The sequence below is a fragment of the Scyliorhinus torazame genome, chromosome 9 (genome assembly GCF_047496885.1).
Source record: "Scyliorhinus torazame isolate Kashiwa2021f chromosome 9, sScyTor2.1, whole genome shotgun sequence".
Classification (NCBI taxonomy): Eukaryota; Metazoa; Chordata; class Chondrichthyes; order Carcharhiniformes; family Scyliorhinidae; genus Scyliorhinus; species Scyliorhinus torazame.
This window is the reverse complement of record NC_092715.1, coordinates 20,726,074-20,750,501: the sequence shown is the minus strand read 5'-3', so window position 1 is coordinate 20,750,501 and position 24,428 is coordinate 20,726,074. Positions and strand designations below refer to the sequence as shown.

At 48.6% G+C, this 24,428-nt stretch overlaps 1 protein-coding gene across 1 annotated transcript in view; it reads left to right on the top strand.

The window, feature by feature from the left end:
* Positions 1 to 24,428, top strand: part of poln (polymerase (DNA directed) nu) — a 459,972-nt gene that overhangs the window by 341,350 nt on the left and 94,194 nt on the right. The window contains exon 10 of the mRNA XM_072517547.1: positions 14,780 to 14,894. Within this exon, the coding sequence (XP_072373648.1) occupies positions 14,780 to 14,894 (115 nt within the window). The remainder of the gene's footprint in view (positions 1 to 14,779; positions 14,895 to 24,428) is intronic.

The following is a 24,428-nucleotide window of genomic DNA, read 5'->3' as shown; positions in this document are numbered from 1 at the left end:
TAGTGTTTTAGGAGAAGTATACGGTTATTCACTTTGATAGGAAAAGTAGAATAACAGAGTACATTTTAAATGGTAAGAAATAATTAAATATTGTTGTTCAGAAGGACCTGACTGTCCTACAAAACACAGAAAGTAAACATGCAGCTTGAGCAGGCAGTTAGGGAGACAAATGTGTTGGAAAGGCTGGGCTTGTTTCCACTAGAGTTTCGAAGAGTGAAGGATGACCTGATTGAAGTACATAAGATCCTGAATGATATTGACAAGGTAGACACAGAAATTATGTTCCCTCTTGTGGATGAGCCCAGAACTAGCAGTCACTGTTTTAAAGGTTCAGGGTTGCCCTTTTAGGTTCGAGATGAGGAGAATTTTTGTCTCTGAGGGTTGCGAGACTTTGGAATTCCTTTCCTCAGGAAGCAGTGGAAGTGGGGTCACTGAATATTTTTAAGGCAGAGGTACATAGATTTTTGTTGGGCAAGGAAATCATAGATTTTCAAGGGTATATGGGAATTAGGAACTCAATGCAAACAGATCTGTCAGGACCTTATTGAATGATGAAGCAGTCTCGAGGGGCAGAATGGCTTACTGCTGTTCCTATTTTCTATGTTCATATAAGATATGTTGGTCTTTATTGTAAGGGGACTTGAGTACAACAGCAAGGGAGTCTTGCTGCAATTGTGCAGGGCCTTAGTACGGCCATACATGGAGTACTGTGTACAGCTTTTGGTCTCCATGCATGACGGTGTATAGACTTGCTTTAGATTTTGCTAAATTGGTTTCTGGAATGAGGGGATTGTCCAATGAGGAGAGATTGAATGGAATGGGCTGATATACTTTGGAGCTTAAATGAGTGCGGGCTCATAAGAACCAGGAGCAGGAGTAGGCCATCTGGCCCTTCAAGCCTGCTCCGCCATTCAATGAGATCATGGCTGATCTTTTGTGGATTCAGCTCCACTTTCCCGCCCGAACACCATTACCCATTATTCCTTTATTCTTCAAAAAACTTTTGATCTTTATCTTGGGGCTGGTTTAGCACAGGGCTAAAGAGCTGGCTTTTTAAGCAGACCAAGGCAGGCCAGCAGCACGGTTCAATTCCCATACCAGCCTCCCCGAACAGGCGCTGGAATGTGGCGACTGGGGACTTTTCACAGTAACTTCATTTGAAGCCTACTTGTGACAATAAGCGATTTTCATTTCATTTCATTCATTGAAAGCATTTAATGAAGGAGCCTCAACTGCTTCACTGGGCAGGGAATTCCATAGATTCACAACCCTTTGGGTGAAGAAGTTCCTCCTAAGGTCAGTCCTAAATCTACTTCCCCTTATTTTGAGGCTGTGCCCCCTAGTTCTGCTTTCACCCACCAGTGGAAACAACCTGCCCGCATCTATCCTATCTATTCCCTTCATAATTTTATATGTTTCTATAGGATCCCCCCACATCCTTCTAAATTCCAATGATTACAGTCCCAGCCTACTCAACCTCTCCTCGTAATCCAACCCCCTCAACTCTGGGATTAACCGAGTGAATCTCCTCTGCACACCCTCCAGCGCCAGTATGACCTTTCTCAGGTAAGGAGACCAAAACTGAACACAATACTCCAGGTGTGGCTTGTACAGTGGCAGCATAACCTCCCTTGTCTTAAATTCCATCCCTCTAGCAATGAAGGACAAAACTCCATTCGCCTTCTTAATCACCTGTTGCACCTGTAAACCAACTTTTTGTGACTCATGCACTAGGCCACCCAGGTCTCTCTGCATAGCAGCATGTTTTAATAATTTATCATTTAAATAATAATCCCTATTGCTGTTATTCCTACCAAAATGGATAACCTCACATTTGTCAACATTGTATTCCATCTGCCAGACCCTAGCCCATTCACTTAAACTATCCAAATCCCTCTGCAGACTTCCAGTATCCTCTACACTTTTTGCTTTACCGCTCATCTTAGTGTCGGCTGCAAACTTGGACACATTGCACTTGGTCCCCATCTCCAAATCATCTATGTTTGGATGGTGCTGTCAATCTCATTGACAGGTATAAGATTCAGAGAGGGTTTGATGTTACTAAGAGACTCTTTTTCCTGGCTGAGAGTCCAGAACTATGGAACGTAATCTCAGGATAAGAGGTCGACTTGGATCTCTGCCTGAGATCCACAGCTCTCTGAGATGAGGAGACATTTCTTCACTCAAAGGGTTGTGAATCTTCCGCAGAGATTAGTGGATCTCAGTCAGTTTCTAAGGGAATCAAAGGATATTGGATCGAGCTGAAAGGTGACCTCTCATGATCGTATTGAATGCTCAAGGGGCCATCAAGTCTACTCCTCTAGCTATTTCTTATGTTCTATGTGCTAATGTTTGCCCTTCGATAGTACTGTAAAACACTTTGAGACATTCCTGAGATGGTCAAAGATAAGATACAAATGCTAATTTTTCTTTCATTGCTTTATTTGCCTTCAAATAATGTAATGATATGGGGCGATGATTTATGCCTCTCGCCCTGTGGTAGTCACCACTGTTGTATTATATTGTATATATGGGTATTACGGTAAGGCCCCTGTACTACAGGTACTGGGGTAGATCCCTGCCTGCTGGCTCCGCCCAGTAGGCGGAGTATAAATGTGTGTGCTCTCCGAACAGCAGCCATTTCGTAAGCTGCTGTAGGAGGCCACACATCTCTGTGTAAAAAAGCCTCGATTACATTCTACTCTCGTCTCGTCGTAATTGATAGTGCATCCTTCCCCATCGAGATGCCTAGTAAACCACCCACGATCATTGTTCTCTGACTGAACCGTTATATATTCTTTATCTCAATATAAAGTTGTACTTTGTGTGTTCAGCACTAGCCATGAGTTTGAATCCACTGTCTGTGCAGTATCCCAGTGTTTGACGCAGTACAGCAGGGCATTTATAAGATGGCGACAGACTGCCAATCTCACTCCTCTTGACCTGCTCACACACAGGTCCCTAATTTCACCATTGACATTGTTATTTATAAATAGATTTTAGCCTCCCAACCTGCCGGCAGAGATGCTTACCGAGCAGTAGGTGGCAGCAGTTCAGCACACCATTTGAGTAGAAATATTTTTAGATTTTTGGTTTTGATAAATAGACTCATCGACTGATTTCCTGCGCTAATGTTGTTCCATTTTATTTTTTTGTCCTTGTTCCGTTCTGCTTTCCTGCACAAACTTACAAAGACTTGGAGTAACCAATGGGGGACTGTTTCCGCTGGGGATGGATCGGTAATCAGAGACCACAGATTGAAAGGAACTGGCAAAGGAATCTGAGGTGCGATAAGAAGAATATTTTTATACAGTGTTTTGTGATCTGGAATGAGCTGCCTGAAGGAGATCCAATAATAACTTTCAAATCGGAATGAGATGAATACTTGAAAAGGAGAAAATTGCAGGACTACGGAGCAAGTTGAGCTAATTGGATAACTCTTTCAAAGAGCAAGCGCAACACGATAGGCCGAATGCCCCTCCCCCCAATAAATCTTTGACCCAATGTTGCCTGATTCTTCACCATTCTGACCTTATTCTCACCAACCTGCCAGCCGCAGATACATCTGTCCATGAGGTATCGGCAGAAATGGCCACTGCACAATCCTTGTGGAGACAAAGCCCTGGGTTCACATCAATGATACCCTCCATTGTGTTGTGCGGCACCAACATCATGCTAAACTGGATAGATTTTGAACAGAACTAACTCAAAACTGGGCATCCATAAGGCACTGTGTGCCATCAGTAGCAGAGGAGTTGCATACAACCACAATTTGTAACTTCATGGCCCAATCTACCATATCCCCCACTCTACCATTGCCAACAAACCAGTGGATCAACCCTGGTCCAATGAAGAACATAGAACATACAGTGCAGAAGGAGGCCATTCGGCCCATCGAGTCTGCACCGATCCATTTAAGCCCTCACTTTCACCCTATCCCCGTAACCCAATAGCCCCTCCTAGTCTTTTTGGTCACTCAGGGCAATTTGTTTATCATGGCCAATCCACCTAACCTGCACGTCTTTGGACTGTGGGAGAAACCGGAGCACCCGGAGGAAACCCACGCAGACCCTGGGAGAACGTGCAGACTCCGCACAGACAGTGACCCAGCGGGGAATCGAACCTGGGACCCTGGCGCTGTGAAGCCACAGTGCTATCCACTTGTGCTACCGTGCTGCCCAGCGTGTAGGAGGGTATGCCAGGAGCAACACCAGGCATACTTAAAGATGCTCTGTCAACCAGGTGAAGCTATTTGCATGCCAAACGGGGAAAGCAGCACGCGATAGACAGATCTAAGAGATCCCACAATCAACTAATCAGATCTAAGCTCTGCAGTCCTGCTACATCCAGTGCTGAATGGTAGTGGACAATTAAACAACTTGCAGGAGGAGGAGGATGCTCTACAGATATCCCCATCCTCAATGATGGAGGAGCCCAGCACAACAGTGCAAAAGATAAGGCTGAAGCATTCGCAACAATCTTCAGCCTGAAGTGCCGAGTGGGTGATCCATCTCCGCCTTCCCCAGATGTCCCCAGCATCACTGATGCCAGTCTTCAGCCAGTTCAGGTTAACTCCCTGTAATATCAGAAACAGCTGCAGACAATGAATACTGTAAAAGCAATGGGTGCTGGCAGCATTCCAGCAATAGGACTGAAGACTTGTGCTCCAGAACTTGCCTCACCCTTAGCCAAGCTGTTCCAGTCCAGCTGCAACACTGGCATCTACCCGGCAATGTGGAAAATTGCCCAGGTATGACCTATCCGCAAAAAGCAGGACAAATTCAATCCAGCCAATTATCTTGGTCGTCAGTAAAGTGATGGAAGGGGCCATCGACAGCACTATCAAGCGACACTTTCTCAGAGGCAATCTGCTCATTGATGCTCAGTTTGGGTTCTGCCAGGGCCACTCAGCTCCTGACTTCATTACAGCCTTTGTTCAAACATGGACAAAATGCTGAATGCCAGAGGTGAGGTGAGAGTGACTGGTCTTGACATCAAGGCAGCATTTGACAGTATGGCATCAAGGAGCCCTAGCTAAACTGGAGTCAATGGGAATCAACAGAAAATTCTCCGCTGATTGGAGTTATACCCGGCACAAAGAGTGGTGGTGGTTGGAGGTCAATCATCTCAGTCCCAGGGCAGCATTGCAGGAGTTCCTCAGGGGGTGTCCTGGACACAACCATCTCCAGCTGCTTCATCAATGACCGTCCTTCCAACATCAGCTCAGAAGTGGGGATGTTCACTGATGATTGCACAATGTTCAGCACCATTCGTGACTGCTCAGATACTGAAGCAGCCCGTGTCCATTAGCAGCAAGACCTGCACACAGCATTCAGGCTGATACGTGGCAAACAACATTCATGCCACACAAGTGCCAGAAAATGATCATCATCAACGAGAGAAAATTGAATTATGCTGCCTCACGGCGCTGAGGACCCGGGTTCGATCCCAGCCCCGGGTCACTGTCCGTGTGGAGTTTGCACATTCTCCCCGTGACTACGAGGGTTTCACCCCCTCAACCCAAAGGTGTGCAGGGTAGGTAGATTTGGAAAAAAATAATAATTGGGTACTCTAAATGAAAAAAAAAATTCAACCATCTCCACTTGACGTTCAATGGCACTACCATCGCAGCCCCCACTATCAACAACCTGGGGGTTACCATTGACCAAAAACTGAATAGACGGGGAGGCTCGGTGGCATAATGGGTAGCAACCCTGCCTCTGGACCAGAAGCTCAGTTTTGTAAGGGCCCCGAAGAATCCAGCACGAGTTTTAAGGATACAAAATAATAAAGTTTATTTACTATAACAATATATACATAGCAGTAGCAGTAACTTTCCTTGCTACCTTCTCCTTCCTCCTGGTTCCTGGACTGGCCAGCTTATTTATAGTAGGAGTTTCTCCGCCCCCCTCATTGGGGAAGTTCATACTCCCATAGGATTGTGGGATAGTCATTAGTCCCCAGCCAATCGTCAGTAGGCAGGTTATAACATCCCTCCCCCCCAAAGTCCAAGGAATCCACCGTAGGCCCTGGCGAAGGAAGGCGTCGAACTCGTTTGGCCGCAGGCCGGACGCCATTTGCACGCGGCGCTGGATCAGGCGGCGTATAACGAGACGGAGACCGGCGCTTCCGTGATGAACGGCGCGGTTGTACATCCACGGCCTGTGGACCCGAGGATTCCCCCTCTGATTCATCCTGTGTCTCCATCTCGGAGTCAGAGTCTGCTGCCTCCGTCATGTCAGCGTCTCTGTCCCCATTCGGTCCCGTCATGACCTGCGCAGGCTTTGAGTGAGGCACCAGTGGAAGATTTGGAGGACTACCGTCCCTTGTTTCTGGTCTTTGCCGCTGTTGAACTGAGCTCCGGGGGCGGGGAATCTTTTGCGGGGATGATCTTCTGGACCGGACGTGGTCTACATGTTTTCGCTGGAGACGACCCTGGGCTTGCACTTGGTACGATATAGGGCCCGTTTGGCGAAAGATTACCCCAGGAACCCATTGGGCACCACCAGCAAAATTCCGCACGAATACTGGGTCACCGGGCGCAAACTGCCGAATCGGACGATGCTGAGACAATCCCGGTCCCTGCCGTTCTTGTGTGCGGCGTACCTTTGCGCCAATGTCCGGGAAGACCATACTAAGGCGGGTGCGAAGTCTCCAGCCCATTAGGAGTTCTGCGGGAGCTACCCCAGTCACTGTATGGGGTGTGGTCCTGTACGTAAACAAAAACCGAGCCAGTCTCGTGTCCATTGATCCGGAAGACTGCTTCTTTAGGCCTCTTTTGAATGTTTGCACTGCACGCTCTGCCAACCCATTTGAAGCCGGGTGGTAAGGGGCAGTGCGGATATGGCGGATGCCGTTCATCTTTGTAAACCTAGCAAACTCCTCACTCGTGAATGGAGTGCCATTATCCGTGACCAGCACCTCGGGGAGGCCATGCGTGCTAAATGATAAACGCATTTTTTCAATTGTTGCGCAGGACGTTGTCCCCTGCATCTTATGCACCTCCAGCCATTTGGACTGGGCGTCAATTAGTAGAAGGAACATGGATCCCTGAAAAGGGCCTGCGAAATCTGCATGTAAGCGTGCCCAAGGCCGCCCTGGCCATTACCAGTGATGTAGGGGCGCGGCCGGCGGAAGCTTCTGATGCTCCTGGCAAATGGAGCAGTTTTGGGCCACCTTCTCAATGTCGGTGTCGAGGCCTGGCCACCAGACATAACTCCGGGCCAACATTTTCATCTTGGTCACGCCCGGATGCCCATTGTGCAAGTCTGATAATATCAGCTCCTGGCCTTTTTCCGGGACAACCACACGTGTCCCCCACAAGAGGATGCCGTCTTCCACGCTGAACTCTGACAGCTTGGAGGAAAATGCCCGTAACTCGCCTGGGAGCGGTCTATGCTGCCCACCATACAGGACTATGTGCCGAACCTTTGACAGGACTGGCTCCGTCTGGGTCCACTCACGGATCTGTGATGCCGTGACAGGCAAGGTGTCCATAAAATTTAGGGTTGCGACCACCTCACCGGTCGTGGGGGTCGACATGGGGCCGGTCGATAAAGGCAATCGGCTCAGTGCGTCGGCATTTGCTATCTGCGTACCTGGTTTGTGCTCCAGAGAATACTCATATGCAGCAAGCAACAAAGCCCAGCGCTGGATCCATGCAGAAGCAATGGGCGGTATCGGCTTATCCTCTCTGAAGAGTCCCAGCAGGGGCTTATGATCAGTGACGATAGTGAAATGGCGGCCGTACACATACTGGTGGAAGCGTTTCACCGCGAAAACCACTGCCAGGCCCTCCTTCTCGATCTGCGCGTACTTCTTCTCCGCCGCAGTCAATGTGCGGGAGGCGAAAGCTATCGGTCGCTCGGCCCCGTTCTCCATCTTGTGGGACAGGACAGCCCCAATACCATACGGGGATGCATCACATGTGACGAGCAAAGGCTTTCCCGGATCATAGTGGGTTAGTAACCCAGACGACGACAATTGTTGCTTTACCCACCGGAAAGCGGTTTCTTGCGGCTGACCCCAAACCCAGGTGTGATTTTTCTTTAGCAGCAGGTGTAAGGGGGCCAGCGTAGTTGCCAGATTGGGGAGGAACTTCCCGTAATAGTTTACGAGACCGAGAAAAGAACGAAGATGCGAAGTGTCAGTCGGGGTGGGGGCATGTTGAATTGCACGCACCTTCTCTGCGACGGGGTGCAGACCCTCGCGGTCCACCCGATAACCTAGGTAGACTACTTCTTTTGCCTGAAATACGCACTTTGTGTGACGTAAACGGACTCCAGCCTCCGAAAGGCGTTTAAGGACAGCCTCCAGATTTTCCAAATGCTCTTGCTCCGACGTCCCTGTAATCAACACGTCATCTAGGTAGACAGCCACACGTGGTAAACCTCTCAAAATGCCCTCCATAACACGTTGAAAAATTGCGCAGGCAGAGGATACTCCAAAGGGCAACCGTGTATATTCATACAGGCCCCGGTGTGTGTTAATTGTTACATATGGTCGGGAAGCAGGGTCCAGCTCCAACTGCAGGTAGGCGTGACTCATATCTAATTTTGTGAATGAGAGTCCGCCTGCAAGTTTCGCATAGAGATCCTCTATGCGAGGCATTGGGTATCGGTCGAGCCGGGAAACTGTATTCACTGTAAGTTTATAGTCGCCACACAAGCGAACTGTGGCATCTGGCTTCATTACTGGCACAATTGGTGCTGCCCAGTCAGCAAAACGGACGGGCCTGATAATACCCAAACTCTCCAAACGAGTGAGCTCCCCTTCTACCTTCTCGAGCAAAGCGTAAGGCACTGGGCGCGCCCGGAAATAGCGCGGTGTGGCTCCTGGTTCAACTTGGATACGGGCTACGGCCCCTTTTATTTTCCCCAGACCAGGCTGGAATACCTCTGGGTATCGTCCTAGCACCTCAGTCAACCCTCCAGAAACTGTTTGGAGGATGTGCTGCCATTGCAACCGCAAATGGCGCAACCAGTCCCGACCCAACAGGCTGGGCCCATGGCCACGCACTACGGTAAGTGGGAAACGCCCCTCCTGGCGTCCATAGACAACAGGGGTCATTGTAGTTCCTGCAATGTCCAGTGGTTCCCCCGTGTAGGTGGCCAACCTGGCCTGTGAGTCAGTTAGTGTAAGGGTCTGTATACCCTGCTTGATGCGGTTGAATGTCCTCTGGGCGATCACGGAGACCGCTGCGCCAGTATCCAACTCCATCTCCAGCGGGTGGCCATTGACCCGTACTGTCACCTTAATGGGGGCCACACGGGGAGCTGCCACACAATGCAGCTGCAGGCAGTCGTCCTCCGTCTCCACGTCCTCAGGAGTGGTTGCCGCAGGTTCATCCACATGGAAGGTACGGCCTCTGGGCTGGTCCCAGTTACGGCCCCTGGGCTGGTCCCAGTTTCGGTCGGAACGACGGCGCCTCTGGCGTCCCCAGGACCGCCGTCCGCAACGGGGTCGGCGCCTACAAGTCTGACACGGACATGGCTCCTCATCCATTGGCTCTGGAGAAGGCTCCCTTCGGGGAGGAATGTCCGATGGCCACTGGCGTCGGTCTGGTCGTTGCCTCGCCCAAGGTACCGCAGGAGTGCGGGGGGACGTTTTTGGGCGGAAAGGGTTTCGCCCCAAGGCATGCACTTCCATTCCCTGTAGCTCCTGTACTCCTCGCTCTGCGCTCTCTCGGGACAAGACTATTTGGATTGCCTGTTGAAAAGTCAATGTTGGCTCCGCTAACAACTTTCTCTGGGTGGCCGCATTGTTAATACCGCAAACCAAACGGTCGCGTAACATTTCTGACAAGGTCTCACCATAGTCACAGTATTCCGCAATCCCGCGTAGCCTGGATAAAAAATCGGCAAGGGATTCTCCAGGGGTCCTCTCAGCGGTATTAAACCGGTAACGCTGGACTATCGTGGACGGGGTTGGGTTAAAGTGTTGCCCCACTATATTCACAAGTTCGTCAAACGTTTTGGTGTCCGGCGCAGCTGGGTACGTAAGGCTCCTAATCACCCCAAACGTATGCGGGCCGCAGGCGGTGAGCAATATGACCACCTGGCGCTCGTTTTCAGTGATATTGTTTGCCCGGAAATAGTAACGCATCCGTTGCGTGTACTGGTTCCAGCTTTCCAGCGCAGCATCAAAAACATCCAAACGTCCGTACAGAGGCATGGTATAATAGAAAACAACTTCCAACCTGTATCCAACAAAAATCCAGGGAGGTGGCTTCAGCAGTGTAGACAGCTATTCACTTTTACCTTCGTCGCCAGTTTTGTGAGGGCCACGAAGAATCCAGCACGAGTTTTAAGGATACAAAATAATAAAGTTTATTTACTATAACAATATATACATAGCAGTAGCAGTAACTTCCCTTGCTACCTTCTCCTTCCTCCTGGTTCCTGGACTGGCCAGCTTATTTATAGTAGGAGTTTCTCCGCCCCCCTCATTGGGGAAGTTCATACTCCCATAGGATTGTGGGATAGTCATTAGTCCCCAGCCAATCGTCAGTAGGCAGGTTATAACACTCAGAGTCCCCGCCCCAGGACTTGATGGCCATGGAAGGTGCAATTATAATGCAGTCAAACAGGTTGGGCGTGGCAACCTTCATCCGAACACGCCAATAGCTGATGGTAGGAGCGGGAAAGATCCTTGGTCATCCCACGCTTGATGTGAAGTGGTGCCTCTCAAGCTATAAGACTCTGGCCACAGACTAGTGACCTGTTCCAGCAATTAATAGAAAGTCTGCTTTAGTGCACCACTAGGTGCTGGAAGAGAATTGGAATATAAATACCGTGGCTACAAGAGCAGGTCAGAGGTTGGGAATTCTGCGGCAAGTAACCCACATCCTGACTCCCCAAAGCCTGTCCACCAGCAGGAGGTGGATGGGATTTATTTTTATTTGTTCACGGGATGTGGGTGTTGCTGGCCCATCACTTTGGGGCAGTTAAGAGTCAGCCACATTGCTGTGGATTTGGGGTCACATATAGGCCAGACCAGGTAAGGGCAGACAATATATTTTCTTCCCTAATGAACATTAGTGAACCAGATGAGTTTTTATGATAATAGCTTTCATTTGACTTTAAGTACAGATTTTAATTGAATTCACATTTCAATTTATCTGCCATGCTGGGATTTGAACCCCAGTCCCTAGAGCTTACCCTGGATTTCTAGTTCAGCGACAAAACCACTACACCAATGTCGCCACTTGAATACTTGCCACTTGCCCATCAGCACTCAAGAAGTTCGACTCCCCCCCCCGCCCCCGGCATCATTAGCATCCCATCCACCACCTCCAACATTCACTCCCTCCATCACCATTGCACGTTGCCAGCAGTGTGTACCATCTGCAAGTTGCACTGCAGCAACTCACCCATCTTCCTTTGACAGCACCATCCAAACCCATGACCTCAACCACCTAGGTGGACAAGGGCAACTGATGCATGGGAACATCAGCACCTGCAAGTTCCCCTCCAAGCCATTCACCATGATGACTTCGAACCATATCATCGTTCCTTCACTCTTGCTGGGTCAGATTCCTGGAACTCCAGCCCCAAATGGCATCGTGGATGCATCTACATCACATGGACAGCAACGGCTCAAGAAAGCAGCTCACTATCACTTTCTCAAGGGCAATTAGTGATGGCCAATAAAATTCTGGCCTAGTCAGTGAAGCCCACGACCTATAAAATAGTAAAAAAGAACGATGAAATGACAACAAAGCCCTATCCTTGCTTTACCTAATGCTTGCACATCTAACTTCTGAATTGGTTTTCCTTCCCCTGGCCCTGAGGCTAATTGTGGCTGTTCCTGGTCTCTGCTGAGATCGGTTCGCCCAGCTCAGGCTGCAGTGGAACATAAGGGGCCTTCCTGGTGAGTCGACTACAACATTTGCATTTATTCACAAGTGAGATTATTAAAATAAAGTTGACACCGAGCCACCTGAGGAGATATTCGGACACTGATCAGCAGCTTAGTCAAAGAGGCATGTTTTAGGAGATTCCAAAAGGTGGAGAGAGAGGTGGAGATGTTTAGAGAGGCAACACCTACAGTCAATTATCTTAAATCCGTGTCCTCTTTATACTGACCCTCCTTGTTCATTGTATAAATTAAAGGTCGACAATTGGGGGCATTTACTCACTGCATAATGACTTGAGCACTTGGACACTCAACAGGTTCAGGCAGCAGGCTGTGGCGGGGATCATTAGACCCAACTGTCTACCCCTTTTCTGCAGCTACGTTTGTGCTTGGGTGTCCCTGGAGAGGGAGCACGTGGTATCTGCCAGTATGCTGCAAACTTTCTGCAAATGATGGGTGCATCATCACCCTCTCAAACAACATTTTAACTTAATTTATTAAGTTTCCTTTCAAAGTTTTTCTTTGCTAACGAATTATCTTTTTGTTAGTTTATTGGTTTTAAAAGAGGATATATAGAGCTGCTCCCTTTAAAAGGGTGGTTATTCAATTTAACTGGTTTATTTGATTTATTGAAAGAGTGGTGGGCTATCATGGGGAGTTAATAAGCAGAGTAGTATTTTCACTGGACCAGACCAGGTAAGGATGGCAGATTTCCTTCCTTAAAGGACATTAGTGAACGAGATGGGTTTTTACGACAATCGACAATGGTTTCATGCTCATCATTAGACTTTTAATTACAGATACTTATTAAATTCAGATTTCACCACTTGCAGTGGCGGGATTTGAACCGGGGTCCCCAGAGCATTACTCTGGGTCTCTGGTTTACTAGTCCAGTGACAATACCACTACGCCGCCGCCTCCCCGTACTCTTGTGCCTCATGGAACTTTTTGCAAATGTGATAATATGTACTTGACTCAAGTAGCATTCTTGTCTCTGGATCAGACGATTTCCAAGTTAAGTCCCACCCCACACTCTTCAGCAAACACATCCAGGCTAATACTCCAGTGCAGGAATGAAGAATGCTGCATTGTCAGAGGTGCTGTCTTTTGCATGAGATGCTAAACCTGCTCCCTCATATGGATGTAAAATATCTTTTGGTACTATTTCAAAGATGAGCAAGGGTAACATTATCACTTTTTTGTTTGTGGGATCTTGCTATGTGGAAATTGGCTGCAGAGTTTCCTACATTACTACAGTGACGACAGCTTTTAATGTATTTCATTAGCCGTAAAGTGGATGAGGACCTTCTGTGATTGTGAAAGGTGCCACGTTAATGCACAACTATATTCTGTGAGGCGGGCAGCACGATGGCACAGTGGATAGCATTGGGACTAGGGCGCTGAGGACCCGGGTTCGAATCCCGGCCCTGGGTCACTGTCCGTGTGGAGTTTGCACTCCGTTTCTGCGTGGGTTTCACCCCCACAACCCAAAAGGTGTGCAGGTTAGGTGGATTGGCAACACTAAATTGTCCCTTAATTGGAAAAAAAAATAATTGGGTACTCTAAATTAAAGGACTATGGGAAATATGGTCAACCCAGGACTCAGACGCTCAGAGCTTATGTATATTGGCAACTCAGAAAACTAGACGCTATCGAAACCCCAGCTACTTTGCATTTACTCAGGTAACAGATACAGAAACAGACTCATCGGCGCCACTCCCTTTGCTCAGGGAGCCCAAAAAGCCAAGGTCAATGACCGCTCAGGACACGCCTCGCCATCAAGGCACCCACCCCATTATTGGCCAAAATCGAAGGCAGTAATCGAAGCCTGCCGAATTATTAGGTCCAAAGCTAAGGACCGCCCAAAGGACGTGAAACCCCAGAAGGATAAAGAGAGACACTGCCATGTGTTCAGTCTCTCTTGGCCCCGGTGCCTGGTCTCGCTTGGCCCTGACCTACGCCTAAAACCAAGTGTAGCATCACGACCAGAAGACAAGTTCAAAACCAACGATCGCTACCAGACGGATGAGCCCAGCAGAAACGAAGTCACTTCTCCAGACCCAGCCACGCAAGATCTGAACAAAGGCCTTGTTCCTCTGCATAAAGCCGGGTGCCTGAAGTTAAGTACAGGTTGTTGTAGTGTTAGGTGTAATTTAGCTTGTAGTGTTTTATGTTGCATGTCGAAGTAATTCTTGTGTGTAAATCATTGAACTTGAACTAACTAACTGGTTGTTTGGTCTTTGATCGATATCCGGTAAAACCTTGTGGTGGTATCATTTGATACCTGGCGACTCTGAAAAGCAATATCATCATGAATAACTGTCATATCAGTATCCAGTTAAAAAGAGCAACAGGACCCGGGTTCGAATCCCGGACCTGGGTTACTATTCGTGTGGAGTTTGCACATTCTCCTCGTGTCTGCGTGGGTTTCACCCCCACAACCCAAAGATGTGCAGGTTAGGTGGATTGGCCATGCTAAATTGCCCCTTAATTGGAAAATAAAAAATAATTGAGTACTCTAAACTTATTAAAAAAAGAAAGATTTTGTATGAGTGAGCATTAGATCGACAGTGAGTTTCTGACTGGGGCAAAACGTGAGGCTCAGGAAGCAGATAAGGCAGCAAGAGATTCCAGATGTTCCCTGGTTGAAAGTTCTGCTGAAAGGTCACAACCTGAAACGTCAGCTCTGTTTGTCCCTTCACACATGCTGCACATCCCGCTGAGTAATTCCAGCATTTTCTGCATTTTCCCCCCCTAGATTCTCAGCGCCTGCAGGATTTTGCTTTTTGAATACCATTACAACGTCTCGTCTGCTGGTTGCAGGCAGCAGAGTCGGAATACAAAACCTCTCAGCTGTGGGCAGCAGGGTAAAATATACCCACTCCCCATCCAAATTCATTTTCATTTTTGTTTTCCGTTTCAGATTTTTCCCACGTTGAATTGCGGATCCTAGCACACCTCACCTCAGACCCAGAACTCCTGAGGCTGTTCCAGGAACCTGAACCCCCAGATGTTTTCTCCAGTCTTGCCTGCCAATGGTAAGTGTGTGTTGTTCAAAAGGTTTTCACACTGAACAATTTTTAAAATCCTACACTCTCCACACACTTAAAACACCACTTTCGGCACAATCCCACGGCTTTTGACAAAGGTTAATTTGCACAAACCAGCTTCATGGCAGCCTGTTCTGCTGAGGCCTACTACTTCGGTGGTACAGGATAACTCAGTTGCCGCACTGAAATGTCAGCCTAGCTTCTGTGCTCAAAGTCTGTATGGCGGGGGGGAGGGGGGTGGATTGTTTGGATTTGAATACACAACATTCTGATGGGGAGACAGAAGTGCAACAGAGAGCATCCTATCTGGCTGCATCACAGCCTGGTATGGTAACTGCTCGGCCCAAGATCGCAAGAAACTGCAGAGTGTGGTAAACTCAGCCCAACGCATCACACAAGCTTGCCACCCTCACATTGATTCTGTCTACACCTCCCGCTGTCTCAGGAAGGCAGACAGCATTGTCAGAGACCCCTCACACCCAGGCTTTGCCCTCTTCCAGACCCTTCCATCAGGCAGAAGATACAGAAGTCTGAAGACCCGCACATCGAGACATAGGAACAGCTTCTTCCCCACAGCTACAAGACTCCTCAACGACTCCCCCTCGGACTGATCTGTTCCCTGTAAGAACACTATTCACGTTGCCCTATGCTGCTCTTGCTCATGTATTTGCTTTCTTTGGCCCCTTGTTCCGCACTGTAACCAATCGCTGTTTGTCAATGTCCCATTTGTCAATGTTCTCTGTCGATTATTCTTTTGTCTACTGTGTACGTACTGCGTACGTTCCTTGGCCACAGAAAAATGCTTTTCACTGTACTTCGGTACATGTGACAATAAATCAAATCAAATCAAATCAAAATCAAGTATCCACTGAACGACGGCTAACATCGCTAATCTGCCGCAGCTTGCTTCACTTTATCGTGGCCAAGGTTTGCCACCTGGCGGCTGGTGGGCAGGATCCATACGCACCTGGGAACATAACGTCTGGCGAGCCCGGGGGAGGCGTGGAATTGTTTGGCCACCAATCAGCCAAAGAAAGCCAGCAAAACCTGCGCCTTCAACTGGCAAGCCCGAGTGCTGGTTATGGCAGCATTATGTGACATCTGGACCCTGTTTGAGGGTCAGCCTCCACAGCTGTTTAGAGATGTATAACCTAACACTGTGAACACCAGGAGATGGTGATAGCTTTTTAAACATTATTCATTGGATGTGGGCGATGCTGGCTAGGCCGGCATTTATTGCACATTCACAGTTGCCCTTCAGAAGGTGATGGTGAGCTGCCTTCTTGAACCGCTGTAGTCCATGTGGGGTAGGTCATGGGGAGGAGGTGGCATAGTGGTATTGTCGCTGGACTAGCAAACCAGAGACCCAGAGTAATTCTCTGGGGACCCCGGTTCGAATCCTGCCACTGCTGATGGTGAAATTTGAATTCAATAAAAATCTGGAATTGAAAGACTAATGATGACCATGAGGCTGATTGTCGGAAAAACCTCTGGTTCACTAATGTGACTCCAAACCCATAGCAATGTGACTGACTCTTAACTGTCCCCTCAAAGGGCAATTAGGGATATGCAATACCCACGTCCCATGAATGAATTAAAATAAAAAGGTACACTCACTGTGCTGTTCGGGAGGGAGTTCCCGGATTCTGCCTCAGCGGCAGTGAAGGAATGGCGATGTATTTCCAAATCAGATTGTTGAGTGATTTTGACCCAGTGGCAGTGAACGAACGGTGATATATTTCCAAGTCAGGATGTTGAGGGATTCTGACCCAGTGGCAGTGAAGGAACGCGATATAGGGCAGAATCTTTCATTCCTGCCAGCAGCAGGAAGATTGGCGGGCAGGGAAATTAATTTGCCGTGAGGTCAAATATTAGTTTCCCGAAGCCAGGATGAACTTCAGGAATTGTGCTTTCGGCACTTTAAAAGCGGGTCAAGCTTCCTGACGAACAATGTTGAGAAGTACGTTTGCATACATCACCATCTCATGCGTGCTCATTAAAAGGCCACCTCGCTGGAATTAAGTTCTCCCTTCAAATTAAGTTTCAGTCAGTGAGAAATTAGAACGTTCACTTTTACAACAGCACATAAGTGGCGTGGTAGACTTCTTCCATGATTAACGGTGAGTTGCCTCTGCATTGTCCTCTTTGGGGAGTGTCTGGAAATGCCAACCTGTGCTTGAGACTGGGTAGCGGCAGTGCAAGTTGCGGGGATCAAGGTATGGAGGATTATCATTATGTAGTGCTTCGAGAGGTTGATCATGAGACACATCAACTCCATACTTCCAGAATGCCTTGATCCACTGCAGTTCGCATACCACCGCAACCGGTCCACAGCAGACACCATCTCCCTGGCCCTACACTCATCCCTAGAGAATCTCGACAACAAGGACTCCTACATCAGACTCCTATTTATTGACCACAGCTCCGCCTTCAACACCATAACCTCAGCCAAGCTCATATCAAAGCTCCAAAACCTAGGACTTGGCTCCTCACTCTGCAACTGGATCGTCGTCTTCCTGACCCACAGACCACAATTAGTAAGGATAAGCAACAACACCTCCATGATTGTCCTCAGTACCGGGGCCCCGCAAGACTGCATACTGCGCCCTCTACTATACTTACACGAATGTGTAGCAAAATTTAGCTCCAACTCCATCTACAAGTTTGCTGATGACACCGCCATAATGGGTCGGATCTCAGACAACGATGAGTCAGAATACAGGAGGGAGATTGAGAACCTAGTGGAGTGGTGCAATATCAACAATCTCTGCCTCAATGTCAGCAAAACTAAGGACCTGGTCCGTAAGACCATAAGACATAGGAGCGGAAGTAAGGCCATTCGGCCCATCGAGTCCACTCCACCATTCAATCATGGCTGATTTAAGTCATTGACTTCAGGAAGCAAAGTACTGTACACACCCCAGTCAGCATCAACGGGGCCGAGGTGGAGATGATTGACAGCTTCAAATTCCTAGTGGTACACAACACCAACAATCTGTCCAGGTCCACCTATGTCGACGCTATGACCAAGAAAGCACAACAGCACTTATACTTCCTCAGGAAACTAAGAAAATTCAGAATGTCCACATGGATTCTTATCAATTTTTACAGATGCACCACTTCCCACTTGTCCCCGCTGCGAGAATTGGTGAGCTCGTCTTGCATGCATATTTAATACGCTGAACAGCGCAAGATTGTGTGTGGTCAGCCGTCCCAAGTCTCTTTGAACATCAGCATTCGCAGACTCTTTTAGGTTTTTAAAGACCTCTATCTGGTCTCCCTCAGCCGTCTCTTTTCCAGAGAAAAGTCTCGGTCTGTTCAATCTTTCCCTTAAGTGTAAACCCTCACTTCTGGTTCCATAAGGCTGGTGAATTCACATTTCTAGTGACTATCTTTTTTATAACATGGAGACCAGAATTATGCACAATGCTCCAAATATTGTCTAACCAAGGTTCGATGCACATTGCACCACAATGAGCAGGAGGCTAGGAGCTGTTCCACTGCAGCGTGACATTAAGTTTGATCAAGACCCATAAGTGGTTGAGTGGCACTAAGATTACTATCCTCACAATGGCCACATGGAACAGAGGATTCTCCAGGGGGAAATTGCAGGTAAATGGAAAGAAGCCTAAAAGGCTCTCAGGATAATGATGCTGTAGTAAATGGCACAATTACACTGCATAATCAGCAGGCGGTCGTACACACTTACTGTCTCTCCATCTATGCTGTGGGAAATTGTGACAGCATTTGCAGAGCTCGAGTCCCCATGGTCCATGCCAACAATTTCTGGGGGTGCTATTTAATCCAAAACAAACCAGTGGCCAAGATAGTGCGATACTTGAAATCAGTGAACGACAAAAGGAAAAGCTAAAAATGGGTGGCTGTTATATCACAGTCTTCACCACGTCAGGACATCGGGAAGCGCTTTACAGCCAACAGGGTACTTCTTACGATGCAGTCATTGTTGTAATGAAGGAAACTCAATGGTCAATTTGAGTAATTCCACTCCATAGATTTTAGTATAACGTTCCGGGCCAACACCCCCAGTGCAGAGCTGAGTGGCTGCTGCACTGTCTTTCAGGTGAGGCACGGTAGCACAGTGGTTAGCATTGCTGCTTCACGGCACCAGGGTCCCAGGTTCGATTCCCGCCTGGGTCACTGTCTGTGCGGAGTCTGCACGTTCTCCCCGTGTCGGCATAGGTTTCCTCCGGGTGCTCCGGTTTCCTCCCACAAGTCCCAAAAGACGTGCAGGTTAGGTGAATTGGACATTCTGAATTCTCCCTCTGTGTGCCCGAACAGGTGTCAGAGTGTGGCGACTAGGGGCTTTTCACAGTAACTTCATTGCAGTGTTAATGTAAGCCTACTTGTGACACTGATAAAGATTATTATTAGATTATTAAATGAAGGCCGCGCCTACTCTCTAGCAAGCAATCAAAAGAATCATAACAGCATTTCAAAGAAGAGTTTGACTATTTCCCTTGGTCTCCAAACCAATAGTTACCCTGAAAAAAGTTTGATTATTTGGTCATTAGCAAGTTGCTGTTTGTGGGAGTTGGTGTGTTCAAATATCTCAGGAAAGTTTTTTCCTTTCTTCTCTCAACGTTCTTGAGCATAAACAACCAAAGCTACTCTTCCCTCACTCCCTTCTTTCTACTCTCCACCTCTATCTCATCCACATATCTTGTTACATGGAACTTTCAACTGCCCCCTTCGCTCATTTTTGTTTTGCTCCTGCCCTCATAATAGCGTGTTATTCCATAAGACCACAAGACATAGGAGCGGAAGTAAGGCCATTCGGCCCATTGAGTCCATTCCACCATTCAATCATGGCTGATTTCAACTCCATTTACCCGCTCTCTCTCCATAGCCCTTAATTCCTCGAGAAATCAAGAATTTATCAACTTCTGTCTGAAAGACACTCAAAATCCCGGCCTCCACCGCCCTCTGTGGCAATGAATTCCACAGACCCACCACTCTCTGGCTGAAGAAATTTCTCCTCATCTCTGTTCTAAAGTGAATCCTTTTTATTCTAAGGCTGTGCCCCCGGGTCCTAGTCTCCCCTGCTAATGGAAACAACTTCCCTACGTCCACCCTATCTCAGCCATTCATTATCTTGTAAGTTTCTATTAGATCTCCCCTCAACCTCCTAAACTCCAATGAATATAATCCCAGGATCCTCAGACGGTCATCGTATGTTAGGCCTACCATTCCTGGGATCATCCGTGTGAATCTCCGCTGAATCGTTGCAGCGCTGAATTGCTTTGCCTGAGCGGGTTAGCCTTGCACCAGATTAGGGCCTCAACCCACTCAGGGCTTTATCATGGAAATGTTTTGCTCTGCACATCCCCTGGTGTCACTGTTACGGGACGATAGCTGAAAATATATGGTGGCTGCGGTCTTCAGCATTTTACAAGCGAATGAGGTTTGAGATTACAGTGGGACACTTCTTGTCGGGACAACAGCTTGTATTTGGACAGTGTTCCCAGCATAGAAACACTTGCCAAGGTGCAAAGCAGAATCAGGAGGCAAAGAGGAATAACACACTTTGTCAAACACAGCCTTGTTTGGACAAGTGAGTAATTTGCATAACTTGTTCCATTTTGATTCTGCTGTTAACCTGCGCTGAGAGATGGGTGGTTGTATTGTCTATTCTGACAATAGATTTATACATGCAGGCTTAACTGAGCTCAGGCCAGATAAAGATAGGTTTGTGCACGAGGCTTCAGTGGCAAAAACAGTCAAACTAAGAAAATGGCGATTCCTTTAAAGTTTTTAAAAAGAACGTTAAAGTTCCACATTATAAAAGGAAGTGTGTTCAGTATATATTTAGGAATTTATTGTAATATACATCAAAATACTCTGTTGGACTAAAACACTTAATATTCAAAATTGGACATCGCTCCAAATCAAAGATTGATCAATGTTCAAAAACATGAAAAATACTAACCAAATAAGTTTTAACAACTTCCACTCCTGGTATACACAACACAGTAAGTTGGACGAATTGAGTGCCACACGGAGGGAACTCATGGTAAAAGAGCATGTCGTTTGTCGACATAACCAGGTTGTCTACTGTTATAACCTGCCTGCTTACCATTGGCTGGGGACTAATGACAATCCCGTGGGAGTATGAGCTTCCCCAATGAGGGGGGCGGAGAAACCATTAGTAAACTCCAAGTATAAATAAAGCTGGCCAGTTTAGGAACCAGCAGGAAGGAGTGTGCAGCAAGGGAAGTTGCTGCTGCTGCTGCTGCTATATATATATGTTATTGTAAATAAATGTTATTACTTTGTATCCTTAAAACTCATGCTGGATTCTTCGTGGCTCTCACAAAACTGGCGACGAGGGTTAAAGTGAATAGCTGTCTACACTGCTGAAACCACCTCCCTGGATTTTTGTTGGATATAGGTTGGAAGTTGTTTTCTATTATACCATGCCTCTGTACGGACGTTTGGATGTTTTTGATGCTGCACTGGAAAGCTGGAACCAGTACACACAACGGATGCGTTACTATTTCCGGGCAATATCACCAAAAACGAGCGCTTGGTGGTCATATTGCTCACCGCCTGCGGCCCGCATACGTTTGGGGTGATTAGGAGCCTTACGTACCCAGCTGCGCCGGACACCAAAACGTTTGATGAACTTGTGAATATAGTGGGGCAACATTTTAACCCAACCCCGTCCACGATAGTCCAGCGTTACCGGTTTAATACCGCTGAGAGGACCCCTGGGGAATCCCTTGCCGATTTTCTATCCAGGCTACGCAGGATTGCGGAGTACTGTGACTATGGTGAGACCTTGTCAGAAATGTTACGCGACCGTTTGGTTTGCGGTATTAACAATGCGGCCACCCAGAGAAAGTTGTTAGCGGAGCCAACATTGACTTTTCAACAGGCCATTCAAATAGTATTGTCCCGAGAGAGCGCAGAACGAGGAGTGCAGGAGCTACAGGGAATGGAAGTGCATGCCTTGGGGTGCAACCCCTTCTGTCCGAAAACGTCCCCCCGCACTCCTGCGGTACCTTGGGCGAGGCAACATCCGGACCGACGCCAGTGGCCGTCGGACATTCCTCCCCGAAGGGAGTCTTCTCCAGAGCCAATGGATGAGGAGCCATGTCCGTGTCAGACTTGTAGGCGCCGACCCCGTCGCGGACGGCGGGCCTGGGGGCGCCAGAGGCACCGTCGTTCCAGCCGTAACTGGGACCAGCCCATAGGCCGTACCTCCCATGTGGATGAACCTGCGGCGACTACTCCTGAGGATGTGGAGACGGAGGACGACTGCCTGCAACTGCATTGTGTGGCAGCTCCCCATGTGGTCCCCATTAAGGTGACAGTACGGGTCAATGGCCACCCGCTTGAGATGGAGTTGGATACTGGCGCAGCGGTCTCCGTGATCGCCCAGAGGACATTCGACCGCATCAAGCAGGGTATACAGACCCTTACATTAACCGACTCACAGGCCAGGTTGGCCACCTACACGGGGGAACCACTGGACATTGCAGGAACTACAATGACCCCTGTTGTCTATGGATGCCAGGAGGGGCGTTTCCCACTTATCGTGGTGCGCGGCCATGGGCCCAGCCTGTTGGGTCGGGACTGGTTGCGCCATTTGCGGTTGCAATGGCAGCACATCCTCCAAACAGTTTCTGAAGGGTTGACTGAGGTGCTAGGACGATACCCAGATGTATTCCAGCCTGGTTTGGGGAAAATAAAAGGGGCCGTAGCCCGTATCCAAGTTGAACCAGGAGCCACGCCGCGCTATTTCCGGGCGCGCCCAGTGCCTTACGCCTTGCTCGAGAAGGTAGAAGGGGAGCTCACTCGTTTGGAGAGTTTGGGTATTATCAGGCCCGTCCGTTTTGCTGACTGGGCAGCACCAATTGTACCTGTAATTAAGCCAGATGCCACAGTTCGCTTGTGTGGCGACTATAAACTTACAGTGAATACGGCTTCCCGACTCGACCGATATCCAATGCCTCGCCTACCTGCAGTTGGAGCTGGACCCTGCCTCCCGACCATATGTAACGATTAATACACACCGGGGCCTGTATGAATATACACGGTTGCCCTTTGGAGTATCCTCTGCCTGCGCAATTTTTCAACGTGTTATGGAGGGCATTTTGAGAGGTTTACCACGTGTGGTTGTCTACCTAGATGACGTTTTGATTACAGGGACGTCGGAGCAGGAACATTTGGAAAATCTGGAGGCTGTCCTTAGACGCCTTTCGGAGGCTGGAGTCCGTTTACGTCGCACAAAATGCGTATTTCAGGCAAAGGAAGTAGTCTACCTAGGTTATCGGGTGGACCGCGAAGGTCTGCACCCCGTCGCAGAGAAGGTGCGTGCAATTCAACATGCCCCCGCCCCGACTGACACTTCGCATCTTCGTTCTTTTCTCGGTCTCGTAAACTATTACGGGAAGTTCCTCCCCAATCTGGCAACTACGCTGGCCCCTTTGCACCTTCTGCTAAAGAAAAATCCCACCTGTGTTTGGGGTCAACCGCAAGAAACCGCTTTCCGGCGGGTAAATCAACAATTGTCGTTGTCTGGGTTACTAACCCACTATGATCCTGGAAAGCCTTTGCTCGTCACATGTGATGCACCCCGTATGGTATTGGGGCCGTCCTGTCCCACAAGATGGAGAACGGGGCCGAGCGACCGATAGCTTTCGCCTCCCGCACATTGACTGCAGTGGAGAAAAAGTACACGCAGATCGAGAAGGAGGGCCTGGCAGTGTTTTTTGCGGTGAAACGCTTCTACCAGTACGTGTATGGCCGCCACTTCACTATCGTGACTGATCATACGCCCCTGCTGGGACTTTTCAGAGAGGATAAGCCAATACCGCCCATTGCTTCTGCACGGATCCCGCGCTGGGCTGTGTTGCTTGCTGCATACGAGTATTCTCTGGAGCACAAACCAGGTACGCAGATAGCAAATGCCGACGCACAGAGCCGATTGCCTTTATCGACCGGCCCCATGTCGACCCCCACGACCGGTGAGGTGGTTGCAACCCTAAACTTTATGGACACCTTGCCTGTCACGACATCACAGATCCGTGAGTGGACCCAGACGGAGCCAGTCCTGTCAAAGGTTCGGCACATAGTCCTGTATGGTGGGCAGCATAGTCAGCTCCCAGGCGAGTTGCGGGCATTTTCCTCCAACCTTTCAGAATTCAGCGTGGAAGACGGCATCCTCTTGTGGGGGACGCGTGTGATTGTCCCGGAAAACGGCCAGGAGCTGATACTAACAGACTTGCACAATGGGCATCCAGGTGTGACCAAAATGAAAATGTTGGCCCGGAGTTATGTCTGGTGGCCTCGACACCGACACTGAGAAGGTGGCCCAAAACTGCTCCATTTGCCAGGAGCATCAGAAGCTTCCGCCGGCCGCACCCCTACATCACTGGGAATGGCCAGGGTGGCCTTGGGCACGCTTGCATGCAGGTTTCGCAGGCCCTTTTCAAGGATCCATGTTCCTTCTACTAATTGACGCCCAGTCCAAATGGCTAGAGGTGCATAAGATGCAGG